At 49.5% G+C, this 21,020-nt stretch overlaps 1 protein-coding gene across 8 annotated transcripts in view; it reads left to right on the plus strand.

Moving 5' to 3' along the window:
• Nucleotides 1-9,219: 9,219 nt before the first annotated feature.
• The window catches only part of PIAS3 (protein inhibitor of activated STAT 3), a 36,950-nt gene continuing 25,149 nt past the window's right edge, over nt 9,220-21,020 (plus strand). For 5 of the 8 annotated variants that reach the window (XR_012156075.1, XR_012156076.1, XM_073322624.1 and 2 more), the window contains exons 1-2: nt 9,232-9,296; nt 16,837-17,305. Coding sequence is in view for 6 of the 8 variants with exons in the window: in XM_073322624.1 (XP_073178725.1) it covers nt 9,273-9,296; nt 16,837-17,305 (493 nt within the window). In the remaining 2 variants the exon portion in view is untranslated. Of the gene's footprint in view, nt 9,297-11,059; nt 11,116-13,653; nt 13,744-16,836; nt 17,306-21,020 lie in introns of all 8 variants that reach the window. The other 3 variants (XM_073322627.1, XM_073322628.1, XM_073322626.1) reach the window with 3 other exon arrangements.

Raw genomic sequence — 21,020 nt, forward strand, 5'->3', positions numbered from 1 at the left:
TATCTTCTTCAAGAGCACAGCTAGCTGAGAGCAACAGGAAAGCATGAACCAAGTAAATTCCACTTTAGCCTCCCTCACGCTGCAACTGCAGACTGACGAGGCAGCCAATTACGATCGTTTGTACTTTGGTAGCACCTAGGAGCCCCAGGCATGAAGAAGGACCCTGTGGTGCTAGGGGCTGTACAATCACACAACAAAATGATGGTCAACCAGGGCTCCTTTTTCTGCCTCACCCATTCCACCACGGAGCTGTTTCTGTTCATCGTGTGAGCAGCATAGCAGGGTTTGCCCTTCAGACCATGTGGCTGCAGGAGCGAATCAGGCTGAGTTGGCCATCAGATACGTTGCAGCAGTGCTGAACTCTCCAATTCAGAGGTGGGGAAGGGGCAACTAAGACGTCCATCCTAGTTCTTTGCTTCCTGCTGGATCCGGATACAGTCTGATCCTGCTTCCATTGAAGTAGGTGGCCAAAGTCCGATTGATTTCCAAGGCACAGGATCAGGTCTCTGAAAAGCAGACAGCTCCTTAGTGTGCCTCTCTTACATCAGAGGTTCTGGCTGGTTTTCTTTCCCCTTGCCTCGGTCCTGAGTCTGTTTGGCTGTGAGAAGAAAATGACCCTCTTCCAGATGTTCATTCTGGAAACAGGCTTTGGTGCAAGAACAGGTCGTTGTGGCTATCTGAGAAGTGCTGGGAGGAGCAGAGCACCAGGGGGAATGAAAGCACTGAGATCAGCAAACAGAAGGAAGAGCTTTGCTCTGAGCTAGGAGCTGAGATACTCTTGTGGGCCTACAACTTTGTCACATGGTCTCAGCCTTGCCATGTAAATTACATGTGAAAAAGACACTAGCATAGGCAGTGTTGTCTAGTGGGTAGGGGACGCGACAGAAGACTTGGGTTCTAGTCTTGACCCTACTGCGTGGCCTTGGGCAAATCATGTTGCAGCTCTGTACCTCAGTTTCCCCTCCCAGCCTTTGTCTATTTAGATTGTAAGTTCTTTGGGTGGGGATTGTTTCTTAAGGTGTGTTTGTAGAGTGCCTGCCCTCCTCTGGGCTGGGGCCCCTAGGTGCTGCTGTCATAGAAGTAATAAATGCTCTATAAAATAAATAATAGAGCAAGATCCTCAGCTGGCGTAAATCTGAGTGGCAGCGTTGAAGTGAATAAGGCTAGGCTGAGGATGTGGCCCAATGGCCTTGTCTTTGTCATTCAGAAACCCATTAAATTGGAATTTTGGAAACTCTTATTTTCTTCTCTTCTTCTGATGCTGTTTGTTTGTTTATTTCCCCTGTGCTGCTGGGCTTCCATTCCACTTATCATCAATTTCTCTGTCAGGGTTTGTGTCAGGGTTTGGGGAGAAGAGAAAGGGTCTGGGGGGCCTGACCAGTGCTGAGAGCAGAGGGCAGCTCCCCCTCCCCTGCCTGGCTTGGAGAAGCCCCACACCCCCCCAAACTCCCCACAACCCCCGTCTCTGGCTTCCTGGAGCCACATCCCACCCCCAGATTGCCCTCCCCTCATTGGCTTGAGAGGGTGGCACAGTCCTCTCGCCCCCCTGCCTTTTCCCCTGCGTTGGCAACATCTCCTCCTCCTCTTTATTGCACTGCTGGGACCAGATCGATTTCAATTACAGCAGGTCCAGGTGTCTAGCGTAGACCAGGTCAGTATTACAACTGGAATTGCCACTAGAAGGCACCCAGGACCGTTCATGGTTGCCCCACCCCTTGTGCGGTCATTTCCATCACCACGTTAGGCCGGAAAGGGGAACGTGGGCAGCCATAAGAACCCTCCCACGCCAACTGAGGTGGTGAGGGCTTGGCAAGATGGGTCTTCGCCAGCTCCCATTCTACTGACCGCCTGACTTTTGCATTGCAAGGGGGTCCCTGAGACTCATCCCCTCCCAGACGTGCTCTCACCCCCTTAAGCCACACCACATTAGCAGGAAATGGCCGGAGGGGGGGGCGGAGGGGGGGGATGTTATGCAATAGCTTTGAGGCATTAGGCAAGCCCACGATCATGCCATGACCTGTCCGCTGCGGCTCATCTTCCTCCAGCTTTAATGCTTCGCACTGGATCTACTTCTGTACCAGAAGAGATGCAACAAGCTGCTATTCTGCCTACCCAGGTGCTCTCCTTAATCTGATCGCTCACGCCACCCCTGTGACATAAGGGGAGTTTTATCCCCATTTTATTACAGGGAAGGGCACTGAGCAGATTAAGTAACTTGCCCAGGGTCAAACAAGGAGTTGGTGGCAGAGCCACAAACTCAACCCAGGTCTTCTGAATGCGCATTCCGTGCTGTATCCACTAGACCGTCCTTCCTACCCAAACACAATCAATTGCATATACGCACAAGCTCCTTCCACAGCGGTCATAGAATCATAGGACTGGAAGGGACCGTGAGAGGTCATCTAGTCCGGTCCCCAGCACTCATGGCAGGACTAAGTATTATCTAGACCATCCCTGACAGGTGTTTGTTTAACCTGCTCTTAAAAATCTCCAATGACGGAGATTCCACAACCTCCCTAGGCAATTTATTCCAGTGCTTAACCACCCAATTTTTTCAATCTTCCCTCATAGCTCATGTTTTCTAGACCTTTAATCATTTGTGTTGCTCTTCTCTGGACTTTCTCCAATTTGTTCACATCCTTCCTGAAATGTGGTGCCCAGAACTGGACACAATATTCCAGTTGAGGCCTAATCAGTGGGGAGTAGAGCGGCAGAATTACTTCTTGTGTCTTGCTTACAACACTCCTGCTAATACATCCCAGAATTCAATATTGCCAACACCAAGCAAAAATTATGATCAGCCCCCTCCCTCCCCAATCATGAGATTGGCTTCAAAACCTGAGATTTTTAACAAAATAATTTTGGGGTGCTTTGAAGTCACCTTCTGGATTTTGTGCCTCTCAGGGGTCACACTTTCAGGATCTTCTCTGCAGCCGTGAGGGCTCAGAGCTTGCTTTAAGAAAAAGATTCTCTCGTAATCACTTCCCTCCAGGAGCTGGGGCTTTAAGTAAAACACCAAATATCACGAGACTTTGTGATAATATCACGAGAGCTGGTGGCCCTGCAACTACCCAACTTGCTGCTGATCAGAAAATAGCCCTGGTGTTCAAGCCAACTCACATGACCGACAGTCTTGGGCATTTTCTGACCAGGAAGGAAGTTGGTTTGCTTTGCACAACCCTCCTGAGCATGAGTTTCTTTAACAATACCCGTGAGACTGGCATTGGTGTGTGTGTGTGTGATGTGTGTACAGGGAGTGGAGTAGTTTATTATTCTGTTCACCTGGTCTCTTCTTTTGGCAGAAACGGCTCAAATTCAAGATGAGAAGCAGTATGTTCTGCTGGAATGGGCACTGGGCTGGGAATCAGGAGACCTTGGATATAGTCTTGGCTCTGCCACTGCTTTACTAAGTGACCTAGGGCAAGTCACTTCCCCTCTCCATTTCCATCCTGGCTATTTAGACAAGGGCATGGACTGTCTCTTACTCCATGTATTGAAAACTCTCCTTAGCCAGAATGCAGACAAAAAACTTGGCAACAGCTAGGCAGCTGACATGCAGAGACCGTTGTTGACCATGCTGTCCTGTACTATCTCATTGTTTCCATCCCTGTCTGTCTCCACCAGTTGTCTTGTGTCTTATACTTAGATTCTAAGGTCTTTGGGGTGGGGTGGGGTGGGGTGGGGGGCAATCTTTCTGTTCTGTGTCTGTACAGCATCGGGGTCCTGGAGCATTACTGGAGTTCCGACGCTCTGTGGCAACAGACAGGTTAAATAATCATGTATGTACAGCGCTGAGCATTGTGAGGGGTGTCAGATTTTGTGGGAGACTTGTAATGTGGAGTCGTGGGGAAGGCAGAGCTGCCAGGACACACAAGAGCCCTGCAACCTGACCCAAATGTGACTACAGGCATCGGGGTCAGGTCAGGAAATCGAGGCGATTCTCTTGGGCTCAGCTCTCTTCCTCCTGCCCAGTGGGTCGGCCCCACCCCGCTGCTGTGTGCGCTGCGGTACGAGTCACAGGGCCACTCACTCCGCAGCACGCACAGTGCAGCCAGGGGCAGTGGATGGCAGGAGTGGGGCACACAGCCACTGGTGCATGCAACCGCCGTGGCGCCAACCCCATGGACAGGAGGAGAGACGGCCCAATGACAGCCTGTAGGAGGTGGCCGTGCTGACTCAGGTTCAGGGGGAGGGGTCAGGTCAGAAAACAACTTGACCTGCTTGAGTCAGGTGGGCTTGGGTCCGATTCGGGTCTGGTTCAGGCTTAAAAATTAGGCCCGAGCAGACCCCTAGAATGCTCAGTGAGAGTCTGGACCTGTGATACGTACGTACATTTGGCCTGCAGAATAACCATAAATGTCACATGACTGATGTTATATGATACAATTGGCTAATATAATAATAATAACAGGTAGCACTGCACTTCCATGCCAGGGGCAAACATTCATTAAGTCTCTTAGCCCCCAGAGAGATAGACAATATCTTCATTTCATGGATGGGTAAACTGAGGCACAAGAATGCGTCAATGGCAGATCTGGGCATAGAAGCCAGGCATTCTGAGGCCCAGTCCCCCTGTTTTATTGATTGATTGGTCGCTCCCATTCTCCACCTGTGGCATACAGTTTAGTTTCCTCAGGGCTGAAAAGCTGTATCTGGGTGAAATGTAATGGCCTGCACTATACAAGAGTCTGACTAGATGGGCTAATGGGCCCTTCTGGCCTTAAAGACCTGGTGATTCCATCTGGCTTCAGAATCTGTGAATCTAGGAAAGACAAGTTTATCCTGATAGCTTGGAGCTGGGAAGGGTGGAAATGTCTGTTCAAAGTGGGGTGGGGGGTAGGAGGGGGAGAAAGAAGGTCGGGGTGGAGGGATAGTCCAGGGTGGGGCATAGGTGCTGGAACTAGGGGGGCTACCGCACCCTCTGGCTTGAAGTGGTTTCCATTATATACAGGGTTTACAGTTTGGTTAAATGCCTCTCAGCATCCCCGCTATCCAAATTGTTCCAGCCCCACTGGGGTAGGGCTGGGACAGGAGGGATTGTGGGGAACTGAAGGACCGAATTAGCCCAGGCGAACCCACATGCCGAGCATCCTGGGGTTCACCCATCACTGACACGAAGCATTGGGGTGAAGGGGCCCCATTCTTCACTGCCCTACACCTTGCCGGCAGCATTGAAATGCCACCGGTTCTCAAGTGGGAGCAGATCACACTGCACATGGACCAAGACAAGGTGGGACCAGGTCAACAGAACCTCTTGGCTGGACTGGGGGGGCCAGCAGCAGGGATCCCACACTGGGAAGGCGGGCTTGGATCCGTGCCTGGTTTTGGGGCTGCTTTGCAGGAGCCGAGCTCCAGGGGGCAGCAAGGAAGGGTTGGTTATTTATTTAATCATCTGTGATCCTAAGTTCCTGGAGTTTGCAGCTAAAGAAAGAGTCTGACAGGCCGGAGTTTGGGAAGAAAGGGTTGGTTGTAGGCTTTCCCTGGCTGGATCCCTTTTCTGCTTGCAGACCAGCCCCCGCCCCCTCCAAAAAAACACACCCTGAAATCAAACCCCCTGCACCCTCAAAAAACAAAACAAACAAACAATAGTAACTGCAAAGCAGGGGGCCTGAGGAATCTGCTGCCAGCTGTACCCGGGTTAACTGCTCCTCACCTGACCCAGAGGAAGGCTTGGTCCAAAGTGAACTTGGTGAGTAAGGAGACCCTGGCGGGGGATGCTGGGCCTCCAATCCACCTTCCTCCTCCTGCCGCTTTGCCAGTAGGAGGGGGGAATCCAGCTGGCCCCAAAGTGGGTTTCCTGCTGCCAGAGAAACTTTGCTGCTTCGAGCGTCTAGATCCCATTTCACTCCCCACAAGCCTTCCCTGCTGCCCCCCAAACCACCCCAGGGCCCCAGTTCTCCCACGTTAACGCCCCACTGCCCCTCACACCACCCCGGGGCCTCAGCTCTCCCATGTTAACTCTCTGCTGCCCCTCAAACCACCCCGGGGCCTCTCTCTCCCACATTAACACCCCGCTGCCCCCAAAACCACCCCGGGGCCTCTCTCTCCCACGTTAACACCCCGCTGCCCCCAAAACCACCCCGGGGCCTCAGCTCTCCCACGTTAACGTCCCGCTGCCCCTCAAACCACCCCGGAGCCTCAGCTCTCCCATGTTAACGTCCCGCTGCCCCTCAAACCACCCCGGGGCCTCAGCTCTCCCACGTTAACTCCCCACTGCCCCTCAAACCACCCCGGGGCCTCAACTGTCCCACGTTAATGCCCTGCTGCCCCCAAAACCACCCCGGGGCCTCAGCTCTCCCACGTTATCGCCCCGCTGCCCCCAGACCACTCCAGGGCCTCAGCTCTCCCACGTTAACGCCCTGCTGCCCCCAAATCCGCCCCGGGGCCCCAGTTCTCCCATGTTAACTCCCTGCTGCCCCCAGACCACCCCTTCCACCAATTAACCCCCTGCTCCCAAAACTCTCCGTCCCATCATTAACCCTCCTGCCCCCACATCACCCTTTCATTCAGATTAACCCCCTGCCCCCAAACCACCCCCCAGATTAATCCCGCCCTCCGAAACACTGGCCTCCTCTCAGATTAAACCCCTTTGCCCCCCCAAGTACCCTCCCCCTCCACTTGCACACTCGTCTTGGTTGGAATGGGGAGGGGCTGCTTTGACCCAGCTTGTGGCAAGGGCACCCTGGGACTGAGGGACTGAGTTAGGCTGAGTCGGGCTTGCTACCGTGTGGGTGCGGGGCCCTTTAAAAGGAATGATGCTCTGCTGCGGTAGGGTGCCTCCGTGCTGACAGTACATGCTATTTCTGGGAGGGTAGGGTGGGCTAGTGGACAGAGCAATGGACTGGGAGTCTTGGGGTCCATTCCCGGCTCTGGACCTGACCTGCCGTGTGCCCTTGGATAAGTCACATCCCCTACTCTGTGCATCAGTTTCCCCTCCGACTCTTTGTGTATTATTTATATTGTGAGCTTTTTTGCAGGCCAGGGGCTGTATGTTCAGTGCCCAGCCCCATGAGGCCTGGATTTTAGTGGGTCACCTGGGTTACACTGTCATACTTCTTATGCTTATAACACAGCTACCACTATTATTACTATGAAGAGTAAGTAATATTGTTACTACAATGAAAATGACTTTTAATTAATACTAGCGATGACTAATATTGCTATTAAATAATATCTAATAACTGACATTACCACAGTTAATATTAAGATGGGTTATTGCTAATTATGAATACTAAATACTAAATGATTCTACAAAAGAGTAATACCAAGAAGACTAAATGACTAATAATGAATATCGCTACCTGGGGTGTAATGAAAACTGTGTTAAATTGTAGGCTGTCACTAATTTCAGGGGGTTTTCCTGGTCCTGCTTGCAGGCTAGAGGGCTCCGTAGGAGAGCATGTGATCTGGGTCTAGCAGTAGAAGTCAACAGCTTCTAGATTGACCCAGCTTTGTTGCTCAGAGTTGTGAAAAATCCACACTCCTGAGCAACATAGTTAAGCCAACCTAAGTCCCTGTGTAGACAGCACTAGATCAATGGAAGAATTCTTCCGTCGACCAAGCTACCATCTCATGTGGAGGTGGATTAACTACAGCATTGGGTGAACCCTTTCTATCGCTGTAGTAAGTGTCTACACTGAAGTGCTACAGGGGCATGTTTAGAGAGTGTAGACATGAGATAGGGTGAGTTGGAAGGACGAGCTGGGGTGCTGATAAGAAATGCAGTCGGGAAAGTAACTCAAATACTTTCCTGATGGACTGTTCTTTTCTCTAAATGGACACCCTATCCGAAATTCTCAATTACTGAGCGACACACAGGTATTTGCGGGGAGGGATAGCTCAGTCATTTGAGTGTTGGCCTGCTAAACCCAAGGTCGTGAGTTCAATCCATGAGGGGGCCATTTAGGGATCTGGGGCAAAAACTGGGGATTGGTCCTGCTTTGAGGAGGGGGTTGGACTAGATGACCTCTTGAGGTCCCTTCCAACCCTGATATGCTATGATTCTAATATCCTTGTTAATATTCAGGTCTAGTGCCTTTAGCAGCCAATGCTCAGAGCTGATAGTATCGAATCCTCAGGGCTGATAACTAATACTGCCATTAATACTCAGGGCCAGTGCTGTTCACAACTATTATTCAGGGCCGAGAGCAACGGTTACTCCTGCTAACATGGGGTCGAGTGGCTATAACAATGAATACTCAGGGCTAAAAGCAACTGTTATTTCTGTCAGGTCTCAGCACCCGTGCCAATAGCAACCAATCCTCAGAGCTGCGGCTATGAGCTACGAATACTTGTGGTTGATAGCAACGAATTCTCTTATTAATACTGAGGCGGACTGGTGGCAACAGCAACCAAGACTTGGGGCTGCTGCTGTTAGCAATTAATTCTCCTATTAATACTCAGGGCTAGTGGCAACAGCAACCAATACCAGAGTCCAGCCAGAGACTGCTGAATTGGAATTCATTTGCAAATTGGATACAATTAACTTAGGCTTGAATAGAGACTGGGAGTGGCTAAGTCATTATGCAAGGTAACCTATTTCCCCTTGTTTTTTCCTAACCCCCTCCCCCCCATCAGACGTTCTTGTTAAACCTTGGATTTGTGCTGGAAATGGCCCACCTTGATTATCATACACCTTGTAAGGAGAGTGATCACTTTAGATAAGCTATTACCAGCAGGAGAGCGGGGTCGGGGCGGGGGGGGGGGAGAAAACCTTTCGAAGTGATAAACACCCATTTCTTCATGGTCTGTGTGTATAAAAACATCCTCACTGCATTTTCCACTTTTATGCATCCGATGAAGTGAGCTGTAGCTCACGAAAGCTGATGCTCAAATAAATGGGTTGGTCTCTAAGGTGCTACAAGTCCTCCTGTTCTTTTTGGGGATACAGACTAACAGGGCTGCTACTCACTCTGGAACCAACACTCCGGGCCGATAGCGACTTACAGCTGCTGAGGATTACTGGGACTCGCAGCCCATCCTGAGTGCAGAGAGTAACTAACTTCTAGTGTGTTTTGCGCCAGCCCAGGGTTGGTATCCGTGCTCCTCGGTGCTGCAGGACGAGTTCTCCTGGTGGCTGGCGGCGACTAGCGCTGCCGGGCGGGGATCAGCCCGCGGGGATCCTGGAAGCACGTGTCTGCGGCTGAGAGCCGGGTGCGGAGTTTCGCCCCGCTCCCTCCCCGCGCGGTGTCTCTGCGGCTCCGGGCCGGGGGCGGAGTTGTCGCCGCTCCCTTGGCCGCTGTCCGCGCTCGGCTCGGCGACGATGTCTCAAGATGGCGGAGGCGGCCGAGCTGAAGGTAACGAGCCCCCCCGGCCGGCGCGGGCAGCGGCGGGGGGCGCCGGGGGCAGCAGCGGCGGGGGGGCCGGAGTGGAGCGGTCTGGGGGCACTGAGGGGGGGCAGCGAGGGACGTGGGAGGGCGCTGGGGGGCTGCAGGGGGGCGCGGTGGGGCTGGGGCTCTGGGGGGCCGAGGTGGAGGAGCAGAGGGAGGATGAGAGGGGAGTCTGGGGGATACTGAGGGGCCCGTGGCGCTGGGGGCTGCAGGGGGGCGCGGTGGGGGAACAAGGGGGGGCGAAATGGGGGAGCTGCAGGGGGGCGCGGTGGGGGAGCCGGGGAGGGGTCAGGGGGCCTGGGAGGGGGCTCCAGGGGGGCACTGAGGCTGGGGAGCAGGGGAAGGGTCGGGGGGGCTGCAGGGGGGCCCAGTGGGAAGGGGTCTGGGGAGAATGGGAGGGGGCTGCAGGGGTAGAGGATGGGAAGGGACTGGGGCTGCAGGGGGGCGCGGTGGGGGAACAAGGGAGGGGTCTGGGGTTGTGGGGGGGGGCGAAATGGGGGAGCTGCAGGGGGGCGCGGTGGGGGAGCCTGGGAGGGGTCAGGGGGCCTGGGAGGGGGCTCCAGGGGGGCACTGAGGCTGGGGAGCAGGGGAAGGGTCGGGGGGGCTGCAGGGGGGCCCAGTGGGAAGGGGTCTGGGGAGAATGGGAGGGGGCTGCAGGGGTAGAGGATGGGAAGGGACTGGGGCTGCAGGGGGGGCCAAGGTGGGGGAGCACAGGGAGGATGAGAGGAGTCTGGGCACTGGTGGGAGGGATCTGTGGCACTGGAGGCTGTAGGGGGGAGCAGGGGCTCTGTGGGTTTGGGGGGGCAGGGGGTGGGTGAGAGGGAGTTGGGGGGGCAGGAAAGCCCTGGGTGGGTTTGTAAGGGGGGAGCTATGGTGGGAGGAGGGGCTGAGGGGGGTAGGAGGGAAATGGGGGACAGAGTTAGAGCGGTTTGTGGGGGAGCCTGAGGTGTGGGAGCAGGGAAGCCCTGGAAGGTGGGATGAGTTCAGGGGAGCCCTGATAGGGGGAGGACAAGAGATCTTTAGGGGGTTGGAGTGGGGGACCATGGGGGGAGCCATAGGATCTTGGGGGAGGCTGTCATGTGGGAATCCACTGAGGGGGGTTTTCAAGGGAGTACCAAGTGGGAGATCTGGGTCCTGAGTGGGACAGGGCAGGGAGCAGGCAGAGGGTCTGGGGGAGTCATGGAGGAGGGTACGGGATCAAGATGGAGATACAGAAACTTGGAGGAAGGGGAACAGGGTTTGGGGATTCATGTGTGTGGCAGCAGGGATTTGTCTATTGAAGAAAGCAAAGGAGCTTAGGTATTTGGGGGTGAGACAGAGGACCCTGGGGGTTCAATTGTGGGGTGGGGCGCTGAAGGAGGGAGAATAACAGGAGGCCTGGGGGTGAAGTGCAGGAAGGAGGAAGAGAGCTAAGAAGCAGGGGATTCAGCCCTGAGGTGGTACAGAGAAGGGTGTGGGGTCAGAGAGCCTAGGGAACAAAGAGGGGACCTGCTGGGTCAGAAGGGGATATAGAGCAATGCAGAGTGGAGGGGCAGGAGAGTGGCAGAGTTGCCGTGGGGGGGAAGGCCATGGCTCCAGGATGTCCCTTGCCCAGAGCCATGGAGGCATGAGAAGAGGGGGGGCACAGAGTTGGAGGTGGCTGTGTTCGTAGCCCGGTAGTTCTGCACCAGCGCTCACAGCTGGAGGGGGTTTCGTCTCCCTCCACCTTCTTTTCTCTTTCTTGTTTTTAGGAGTCAGAGTGTAACCACCTTTGCCCACCAGACTGTGGAATATGAAATTGCCCCTGGTAACTAATTCCAAAGCTGATTTGTGTCCTCACTGGCGTGTAATATTTTTTCCCCGCAGGCTAGAGTGCAGCCCTTAGCTCGCTAAAGTGGCCTCAGAGTCCTTCCCCCACCCCGGTGCTGGGAATAGCAAGAACTTAGGAACTGGCACCTTTCTGGCAGCCACAGCGGGGATATAATTCTCTGGAGCTCATGTTCCTCTGTAATCTTTCAAGTCGTGACCCATCCTGTTATAATATTCGTGTAGGGCCTGATCCTGTTGCTGGGAGCAAAACTCCCTATGACTTTAATATGAGCAGGACTGTGTTCCTATCTTAATAAGCACCAAAGTGTTAAAATGTTCATGGAAAAAATCGACCCAAGAATTGTAATCAGAAAGAGTTGCAATTTTGCAGAATTCCTATTGCGAAGAAGCAGTTACTTTTATTTGTGACGTTTTCCAGAGTTCGAGGGGCGAGGACTGTGATAAGCTAGACAAAAGTCCCACATCTGCGGACTTGGAGAAATGGCATGTCTTAACATAGGTCTTGATCCTGCCTCGATTTATACATGTGCTTAACTTTATTCATGTGAGCAGTGCCACTGGGACTCAGTGGGCCTGCTCGTGTGTGAAGTTAAGGACATGCATAAGTCTGCAGGATCGGGATCATAGTTAGCAAACTTAAAGGGCATCTACAGAGGGTGAGGTCAGATAGATACAGCAGGGGGTGGAATTTCCCTGGCATCTTCCACAATACTCTCTCTCTGCAAATAAATCGCTGCAGAGAAATCATATTATAAGAGTAGATGTAGCTTAGCACATGGGTTTACATCCTCTGAGGCTTGACCCACCTCTGAGATTCTCATATGGTCTCCCAGGCTCCAGACTTTCCTGTGCAACCTGGCATTATTCATGGCTCTCTGCAGTTTATTTTTAAATCTGTGCTCTCTTCCAGCAACCAAATTCCTTTGTCCATCTCCCCTACCCCCCTTTCTGGCTTCCTAGCTAGGGGTTAATCTTAAGATTTTTACCATCTGTGTTTCATTGTAAAGAAAGAGGAGCCAGCTGAAAATGAAATGATTGCTCCCTATGTCTGGAGTGGGCTTGGACACCTTCCGTTATTTAAATGACCAGCGATGACTCCTCTGGAAAGAGAAATGTTGTACACTGTTCAACAATTGTTTGTTCCGGCTTTTCAGCATGGACTCAAGTGTGATGTGGGTCGTTCATTAAATAAGCCTTTGGGTGCCCTCTGGGAGCGCTTGATTGTGATCACTTGTGGCAATGAGAGCGTCTTTCCGCTGCCGTGCTACATTGTGTGAGCAGTAACTGGAGACGCTTCGGGTGTTGATAGGAGTCCACAGTAGTGGTGACACGGCCATCTATGAGCACAGGGTGTATTTTAAAAATAAATGTGGTGCTGGTGAACCGAGCTGCGCTAATCTCCCAGGGCTCCGTTCTCAGGACTTGGAGGGGAGCCACTTCTAGGGGTGATGGGTGCTGCTTGGGCTCCACGAACTAGTCAGCCTTTGCGGGTCTCTGAGACTGTCACGAAGGATGGCCATCTTTGCAAGATGGGTTTAGAAAGCACCTAGGTCCATAACATAATCTTTTTTTGTGTTAAAAGGTATTTAAAAGGGACACTGTCAAAGTTTACAGCCTCCAAATTGAAATCTTCCTGATAAATATACATAGTGAAGTTTTCCTATTTCTGAAAAGCTTTCTCAGCTCTCAAAAAACCCAACGGTTACAGTAATATTAAAAATTATTCTTCTCTTGAGTAACCAGCCAAGAAAGGTGATAGATAAATTCCATGCAATATACTATGTGTGGATTTTTTTCCTCCCCACTTGAGACCCTAACTGGTGGTCCTGTCTGTTCTGCATCAAAGATCACAGGGCACTTTTCAGAGTGGTAGAGACTTTGCCCTGTCTGTCTTAGCCAAAATTTCCCCTCCTGCACTGGGAAGTGAAACAGCTGGCATGCTGCTCTCTAGAGATGGTTGCAGTTTTGGTGGTGGACAGTGGTCTTCGTATATATGGCTTGTAAACGGCTTTGGGATCTTTTGGCATGTAAGATGCAACAGAACATAATAAACTCCACCCTGCATGCTTGCTCTTTCTTGTCAGTCTGTGAAATATTGCAATAGACAAGAAGCCTAGTCTGGGAATCCCCAGGAAAAAGAAATATGGGATAGGTCCAATTTTTGCCTTTTAAAATAGGGGTGTGGAGAGCAGTAGAAATGTTGCCACATAAGTAAGCATTTTATTACCTCTAATTTTTTCAATGTTTGAAGCATAAGGGAACAAGAAAAATTAGAGAATGTTGGCCCTTAGAAGCAAAGTGTGTACTGCCTGCAGCACTGGTTGTTTTCAAATGAATACATTGGATTGGGCTCCGTTTGGCTTGCAAATCAACCCAAGTACACAATATTCTTGCTTTGTGTACCAAAAGAGAGAGTGAGAGACACACGGGTACTTTTGTTTTTTATTGGGAGGAATGCGAGCTTTCTTGCTTTTGTAGAGTAATGGAATCCTAACGTTTTCCTTCTGCCCCCTAGTGTCCCACGGCAGTCAGATGATAAAGCACAGAGGAAAAGGCGTGTCTGTGAAATTGAAAGTCTATGCAGACGTAAACCCTTCAATAAAATGTAACTAATTTGAGAACAATTCTACTATTGTTGAATCCGTTTCATTTGGTTTCCTGAAGGGAACTGGATACTTGGTGGTGGTGAAACTCCGTATTCTCTTTCTTATTTAAAATGAAGAATGTTTAAGGTGATTAGGTTTCAGGTTTAACCCTGTGGAACAGATAAATGTCCAGTATCCAAACATTCTGGAAGCTGTCAGCATCTAAAAGGTAAATATACCTTTTAGTTTAATCATTGGCATGTCTTCTGAGACTGCTTACAAAGTAGTAACATTCTTTTTATGATGTAGTCATACATCAGCAACGACTGGGCCAGAGATCCACTAACTTACTTTTATCGGCCAGCCATCAGATGGCAAGCTTTGGTGATTTACTGATTTGGAGATGAAAGGCTATTTGTTCTTCGTCCCTTATTACAACAGTATGTGTGTTAATAAAGCATTATAAATATAAATGGGTTTGATTCTTGACTGCTCCTAGTTTCTAATTTTTCACTTGTGTGACTGGAAGGATTTTTTTTTTTTACATAACCACCATCCTCCCATGGCATCCGGTGCCATCCCATGAGTGTTTTTCTTTATGCTTTTGTGAGTAGCAAAGTAATCCTGAAAGTCTTGTTTTGCATCAGAGAGCAACAATGGTCTTGTGGCTAAACCAATGGACTGAGACTGAAGATTTGGGTTCAGTTCTGGCTCCACCACTGACTGTTTTCGTGACCTTGGGCAGGTCGCTGTGCTTCCATTCCCTGTTTGTAAAATGGGAATACTACTTTTTCCTATTCTGTGTGTCATGTCTATTTAGACTGTACGGCCCAAACCGTCTCTTATGATGTACCTGTGCAGTGCCCAGCACAAAGGGGTCCTGCTCTGGGGTGGGTCATTTAGGTGCTACTGCAGTATGCATAAATGATATACATTTCCCAGGCATATTTATAGTTGGTGCGCACACAAACTTTGAGCCTAGCTACGTAGTGGGTGCAGCAAGGAGTAGCCATGCATAAGAGTTCAGAAAATGGAAGGTTTTAATGTGTGGTTTTTTTTTAAAGTGTAAAAAATAATTAGTGTAGGTAAATAAAATAATCCTTAGCACTAGTGCCTATCCTAGATTTCAGACTGCTTTACACAGGTGGGTAAAGAAAACTCTGTTTGACAGGTGGAGAAGCTGAGAGTATAGCTACACTGCAAGTGTGGTTGTAGCAGGGGTAGGCATACCTGCACTAGCTAGCATGGTAACAATTGTAGCGTAGATGTTGTGGCATGGACTATCAACCCGAGTACAAAGCCACAGGGGAGCCTGATAACATTCTGGTGGCTAGCTCATGCTGAAGCCTGTACCGTCACCAGTAGGGTACATCTACACTTGAGTTGCAGGTGTAATTTCAATCTCAGGGAGACGTACATGTGCTAGGTTTGATTGAGCTTGTGCACTAAAAATAGCAGTGTAGCCATGGTGGCATGGGCAGCAGCTTGGGCTAGCCCCCAGAGTACATACCTGTGGTCTCAGAAGCTACCTTGCTGGTTTTCGCACCCTAGTTCGTGTGTACATCTACCTGGGCTGGAAACTATGCCTCCAGCAGCAGTGCAGACGTACCTATAGTACAGTCACACCTTCACTTGCGGTGCCGACATACCCTGAGGCACAGAATAGCCCAAGGCCACAGCAAGTTGTTAGCAGAGCTAGGGCTAGATCCCACCTGCCTTAGGCTGGTACTCTGTTCTGTGGACCATACTCTCCCATGGAAACAGATCGACCAGTAACTTCCTGTGGTGAAACACCTTGGCGCAGCTGAAGAAAGGAAGACAGGAGGAAGGTATCTCCAGACTGGTAAACGCTCCATGTCATGAGAGCAGGTGCAGGTATTAAGGTCACACAGGGCCTTAAAGCCCATAGTGAACCGGGAGCCATTCTGAGTGATCGATTTTGGAAAAAATAGGGGCAGTTGTCTCCTATTGGGTTCTACTTTTGTGCAACCACATTTTTTTCCATGGGAAATGACCCATTTTTTGTTAAATCTCTTGAGCTCGAAGATATTGGAGCTCCCACTTGGGGTGAAATAGCAAGCATGACTCCTTAAAAGAGAGACTGAGGACAAGGCAGTCAAAAAGTATATTTGTGCATTAATTTGATGTGCAGTTTCATTTATGGCAATACCTCAAATGTAAGAATGTGGTGCTGTTATGTCTTGTTAGTGTAAAGTGCCTTTAATGATGAAGCCACCCTGCTGTTCTGTGGAGCTCTTGCTGAGATGTGGGCTGAATCTACTGGCTCCATTTGTGAGAATTATTGGTGTCATATGATGTAGTGAAGAGAAAATTAGCAAGCTGCTTTTAGATACCATTTAACAAGACAATTATTTAATTCCAGCCTTGGTGTGGCGTTGACACTTGATGCATGCTTTTTCTTAGACTATTTCTTTTAGTTATAACAACTCAAAACTCCTCTGACTAGTCAATCATCTGTTAAATCTTTTCCAGATTTGGTACCCCGTATCCCAACCTAAAGAAATACTGGGCAGTATAATGCAGGCCCATAGTTTATATATTGGAAGCAAAGCGGGGAGTTACAGAATTTAAAAACCGTTAATAACCTAGCTATTTATTTTACGGGCCAGAGTCTCCTTTACACCAAGGCTCTTTTATACCACTCTGGTAATGTAAAAGTCTTCAAGTGAGAATAATGTCACCTGCTTTAAGACACCTTTTTGCTACCAGAGTGGTGTAAAATGAGAATCTAGCCCAAAGTGTTCTTGTTGTTTAGCCATCCCTTGGCATGGCAGAATCCCGCCCCCCCCCCCCCCCCCCGCAAACAACAACATTGTGCTAGTGCAAAAGTGAAATTGCCTAGAAACAGGAAGTTTAACTGACCCATTTAGTTCCAAGGTCCAAGTTGAGAAAAATGCAAAGAGGTAAAAATAAATTAGATGCTTACGGCTCGTTCACCTGTACGTAGATAATCGCACAGGTAATGGGATTTGCAATTTGACATTGTCTCTTTTAAGGTCTCTGCCACTTTCTCATTTAGTGAATTTGTAGCTTGTGTTTGGACTGTGTATTTGGAATTAGCAATGTTAATGTTGTTTTCTGTTTTCTTGCAGCACATGGTTATGAGCTTTAGGGTATCAGAACTGCAGGTTCTCTTGGGTTTTGCTGGCAGGAACAAGAGTGGAAGGAAGCACGAGTTGCTCACAAAGGCATTACAGCTGCTCAAATCTGGCTGCAGCCCAGCTGTTCAGATGAAAATTAAGGAGTTGTACCGACGAAGGTTCCCAAGGAAGATCTTAACCCCTTCAGACTTGTCCATGCTCCATATTCAGACAGGGCAACTGCCCTCCGCCACTGCACTGACGCAGGGCAGCACAGTGTGTCACTTGCCCTATGACAACAGTTCAGCAGCTTCTACGGTGCCAACAGCTGTGTTGCCTCCAGTGCCTATGCTGGGACCCAAACATGAGACAGATGTTCAGCACTTATCCCCGCCCATTCATCCGGTCCATCCAGATGTCAAAATGAAGAGGCTGCCCTTCTATGACGTTTATGATGAGCTGATTAAACCCACCACATTAGGTATGTGAATAAATTAGCTTTGGTTCTCTTTTCTACAGGATACTGTTACTCAAAGGTTACTGGCTTGACAGCCCTTGTAACTGAAAGCTTTTGGTTATTCACAGACTGGGCTTAGCATGGGCAATGAGGGCTAGCTTCCCAGACTGCTTTGCAAGTGGGCATCAGTCTTGATTTGGAAGGACTACGTCTGTGGGTGAGGATGGGAGTCTGGTCTCCATGGCCCAGGCAATCCCGGGCTTTTCTGCTGAGATTGGCTCTGGTGTGTTTTATGGCAGAGACACCTGTGAACGAATAACCTTAGATGGTGATTTTTGTGGGGGGACAAGAATTATCTTGGCATTTCTGTATGGTGCGTAGTCCAGTGGGACCTTGATCCCTGACTCAGTCCTTAGGTAGTACTGCAAGTGAAATAACCACTGGGCTGAGATCTGCCAACTCGTTTTGCATAGGCTACTGAAGAGGTTCAGTTGCTCTCGTGGGTTTCTGGATTCAGACTAACCATTTAGTGAAAAGCCTCATATCCGTTTACTGATCCCTTCAGCCAACCAGTCTCCTGCAGCTCTTAAGTGGATAATGATCAGTATGTGCTGCTTTTTTTTTTTTTTTAATTTGGGCATCTGTGTCGGATAGAGCCAGTTTGTGAACTTTGCTGGGAACAGACTTGAGTTCTTCATTATAGTCTAAATTACCCTCTTCTAGAATTACTATACTGCCTGTGAGTGATCTATGATATTTCAGCATTTGGACTATGAAGCCGAGAGAAGGAATTCCTGCTTAGTATGGGATAGAGTCTCAGAACAGTATCTTGAGTGCCAGGTGTTAACATCGATACCTTGCAAAAATGACAAAGGAAAATAAAAACCAAACAGTCTCTTGGGTAGCACCTTTAGAATTCCATGGCACCTTCAGGCCTAATTCTGCTTCATTAGACTGCAAACTTGTTGGCTTGTTCTTGATCTCTCTTCTCCCCCTCCCCTCCCCCACACACTTTTTCAGGATGATGGTTAACTCAATGAAAGTTAAGAGAAATTAATTGAAAACCATCAATAAAACCCCAATAAATGAAAATGAACAAGTGTTATTTTTATTATGATAGTGCTTAGAAGTCCCGACTGGGCTCAGGGCCCTGTTGTGTTACAACAGTGGACAAACATGAAGTAAGAGACAGCTCTTCCAGGCAGGAACTTACTGTCTAAATAGACAAGACAGACAAAGGACAGGAGGGAGACATGAAGATTCTAAAGGTGAATAGAAATGGAGGAATAGGGGAAGAGATTCCTTTACGCCACATGGAACTCGGAGGCCCATTCCATTTATGCTTTGCTGTCCATTGGCTGGCACATTAGCAGCACCCTTTTGATAGGTGCCACATATCTGACATGGTACCACTTGATTAGTTGTGTGATTTGGTGCCTCACGTTGGCCAAACTAAGAGTTCAACCCATACAAATGAGCTGGAACAGTCTCTTTCTCTTTGCCAATGGTGGGGTGACCACAGTCAGGGTAATTCTGTGGCAGTCTGACTTCAAGACCTTGTGGGCCCTCCTTATAAGTGTAAGGGTACCAGTAAAAACAACAGTTGGGTATGGCTCCCAGCTTTTCCCTACAAATCCCTTTGACCCTGGGATGTCTGTTCATGGCCCTGCCTCTGACTAGCGGGGAGACATTAGATAAGTTGCATATTTGTTTCCCATGGTGCCCCCAATGTGCCAGGCATTTTCCATGCATTAAAAAGATACGTTATCTGTTGGAAAGAACTCATGCTTTCCCCATCTGTAAACTGAGGGGAGGGATGGCTGTGTGTCTTCGCTGATGTCTGTGGATACTCCATCCAATTCTCGCTGAAGTCTATGGAAAGATCCCCATTGACTTCATGGGATCTGGATCAGGGCCGGGAAGAGCAGAGTCTTATTGTCCGTTTTGAAGCTGTACATTGTGCGAACTTTCCTGTTAACTAAGGTCATGTGTTGACAGCACAGCTTCTCTTCAGACTGGCCTGACCTAGCTGATACCGTTTGAGTGATTGTAGTTTGGATTCAGGTGTGGGTTTTTTTACCACATAAATGTGGTGGTGTTTGCTGCAGGGGAGATAGATATGTCTGGCTTCATTATTCCTGCTCTTGGCACAGCAAGAACTCATCAGCTTGATGCCTGTTTTTTTTTTAAAGTATATTTTCTTGACTTTTTTCAGAGTAGCAGCTGTGTTAGTCTGTATTCGCAAAAAGAAAAGGAGGACTTGTGGCACCTTAGAGACTAACAGATTTATTTGAGCATAAGCTTTCATAAGCATAAAGCATCCGATGAGGTGAGCTGTAGCTCACGAAAGCTTATGCTCAAATAAATCTGTTAGTCTCTAAAGTGCCACAGGTACTCCTTTTCTTTTCTTGACTTTGACTCCATTATCCCTCCCAGCCAACCTGTAGTTCCCTTAAATGGGATGCGCATGTTGCAAAAGAACTCATTATTGCTCTGTGCCAAAATAATCCGCTCCCTGCCCCTCTCCCCCCAGATAAGCCTTCTTAGTCAAATATTAATATTTGAATTAAAAATAAACTTTCTGTATGACTGACGGGCGGGGGAGAGCGGGGGTGCGTCTCACACTCATTGCACACACCAGGGGCTTCTTGTTTCCTTCCGTTCCCTCCTATGGGCTCCCTGTGTGAACCCTCCCATCCCCCTCTATTTCAGGGATTCGCTGATACCCCCACCCCCGCTGAGTTCACAATTTGTCCCTCCAGGCCAGGGGTTGTGTGTGCCTCCCCATGCCAGGGTCTCCCATTCTCCTCCAGGTCTCCTTCCCCCATACCTTCTTCTCCCATTCTCCCCACCCCGCATGCTGGGGCTCTATGCTCCCTCATTCCTTCCTTCCCCACCATGGCAGGGGCTCTGTGTGTCTCTCCCATTCCCCCTCTGCCACATGCTGCAGGGTCTGTGTGCCCTCATTCCCCCTCCTCAGGTTACTGTCCCACATCATCCCCCTCCTTCCCCCCCCCCCACACACCAGGAGCTCTATGTGATCTCCCCATTCCCTCCTCTGCCAAATGTCCCCTGGCCCCTCTCCTCCCATATCAGGGTCCCACGTTCTCCACCTCCACTAGGGCTTTTCCCCCCTTTCCCTTATGCCAGGTGTTCTTTTTGGCTCCCCTTTCCCTTCCACCAATCTGATTTAATTTTCTGTCTGTCTGGGAGGTAAGTCATTCAGGGTGTCAGCATTTTAAAAATGTTTTGGGACCATGGGCTGACCTGAGATGGGGTGGGGTTGAGGGGTCATGCTGGAAGGTGTTAATGGCTTCCGTCAACCAGTTTTTTCATCTGTAGACAGTTGGAGAGGCCGCTGAAGCTGCTGAGTGTGATAGCCAGATGCAAGGGGCTCAGTGTCTCTCCTCCCCCCCATTTCCCTCTTTCTGATTTCCTATTCTCCCCAAAATCAATAGAGTTCTGCCCAGTGATACCTAGAACATTTCAGTCAATTCCAAAATTCAGGGAATATGGCATTGAAAATTTATTGCGTTACTGGCAGAGAATTGCCATTGAGTTGAATGTAAGACCTCGCTTTGCTTGGCAATTTATGAAATATGTGTAGCGCCATACAGGCATGTTCTTTGCTCCAGTGAGTTGATATGGCTTATTTCTAGAGTATCCTGAAACTTCTTGATGCTTTAAACAAATAAAAGATCATGACCCTGCTCCAAGGAGCTTACAGTAAAAAACAAAT

Source organism: Lepidochelys kempii, chromosome 24, assembly GCF_965140265.1.
Source record: "Lepidochelys kempii isolate rLepKem1 chromosome 24, rLepKem1.hap2, whole genome shotgun sequence".
In the NCBI taxonomy this organism is placed as follows: Eukaryota; Metazoa; Chordata; order Testudines; family Cheloniidae; genus Lepidochelys; species Lepidochelys kempii.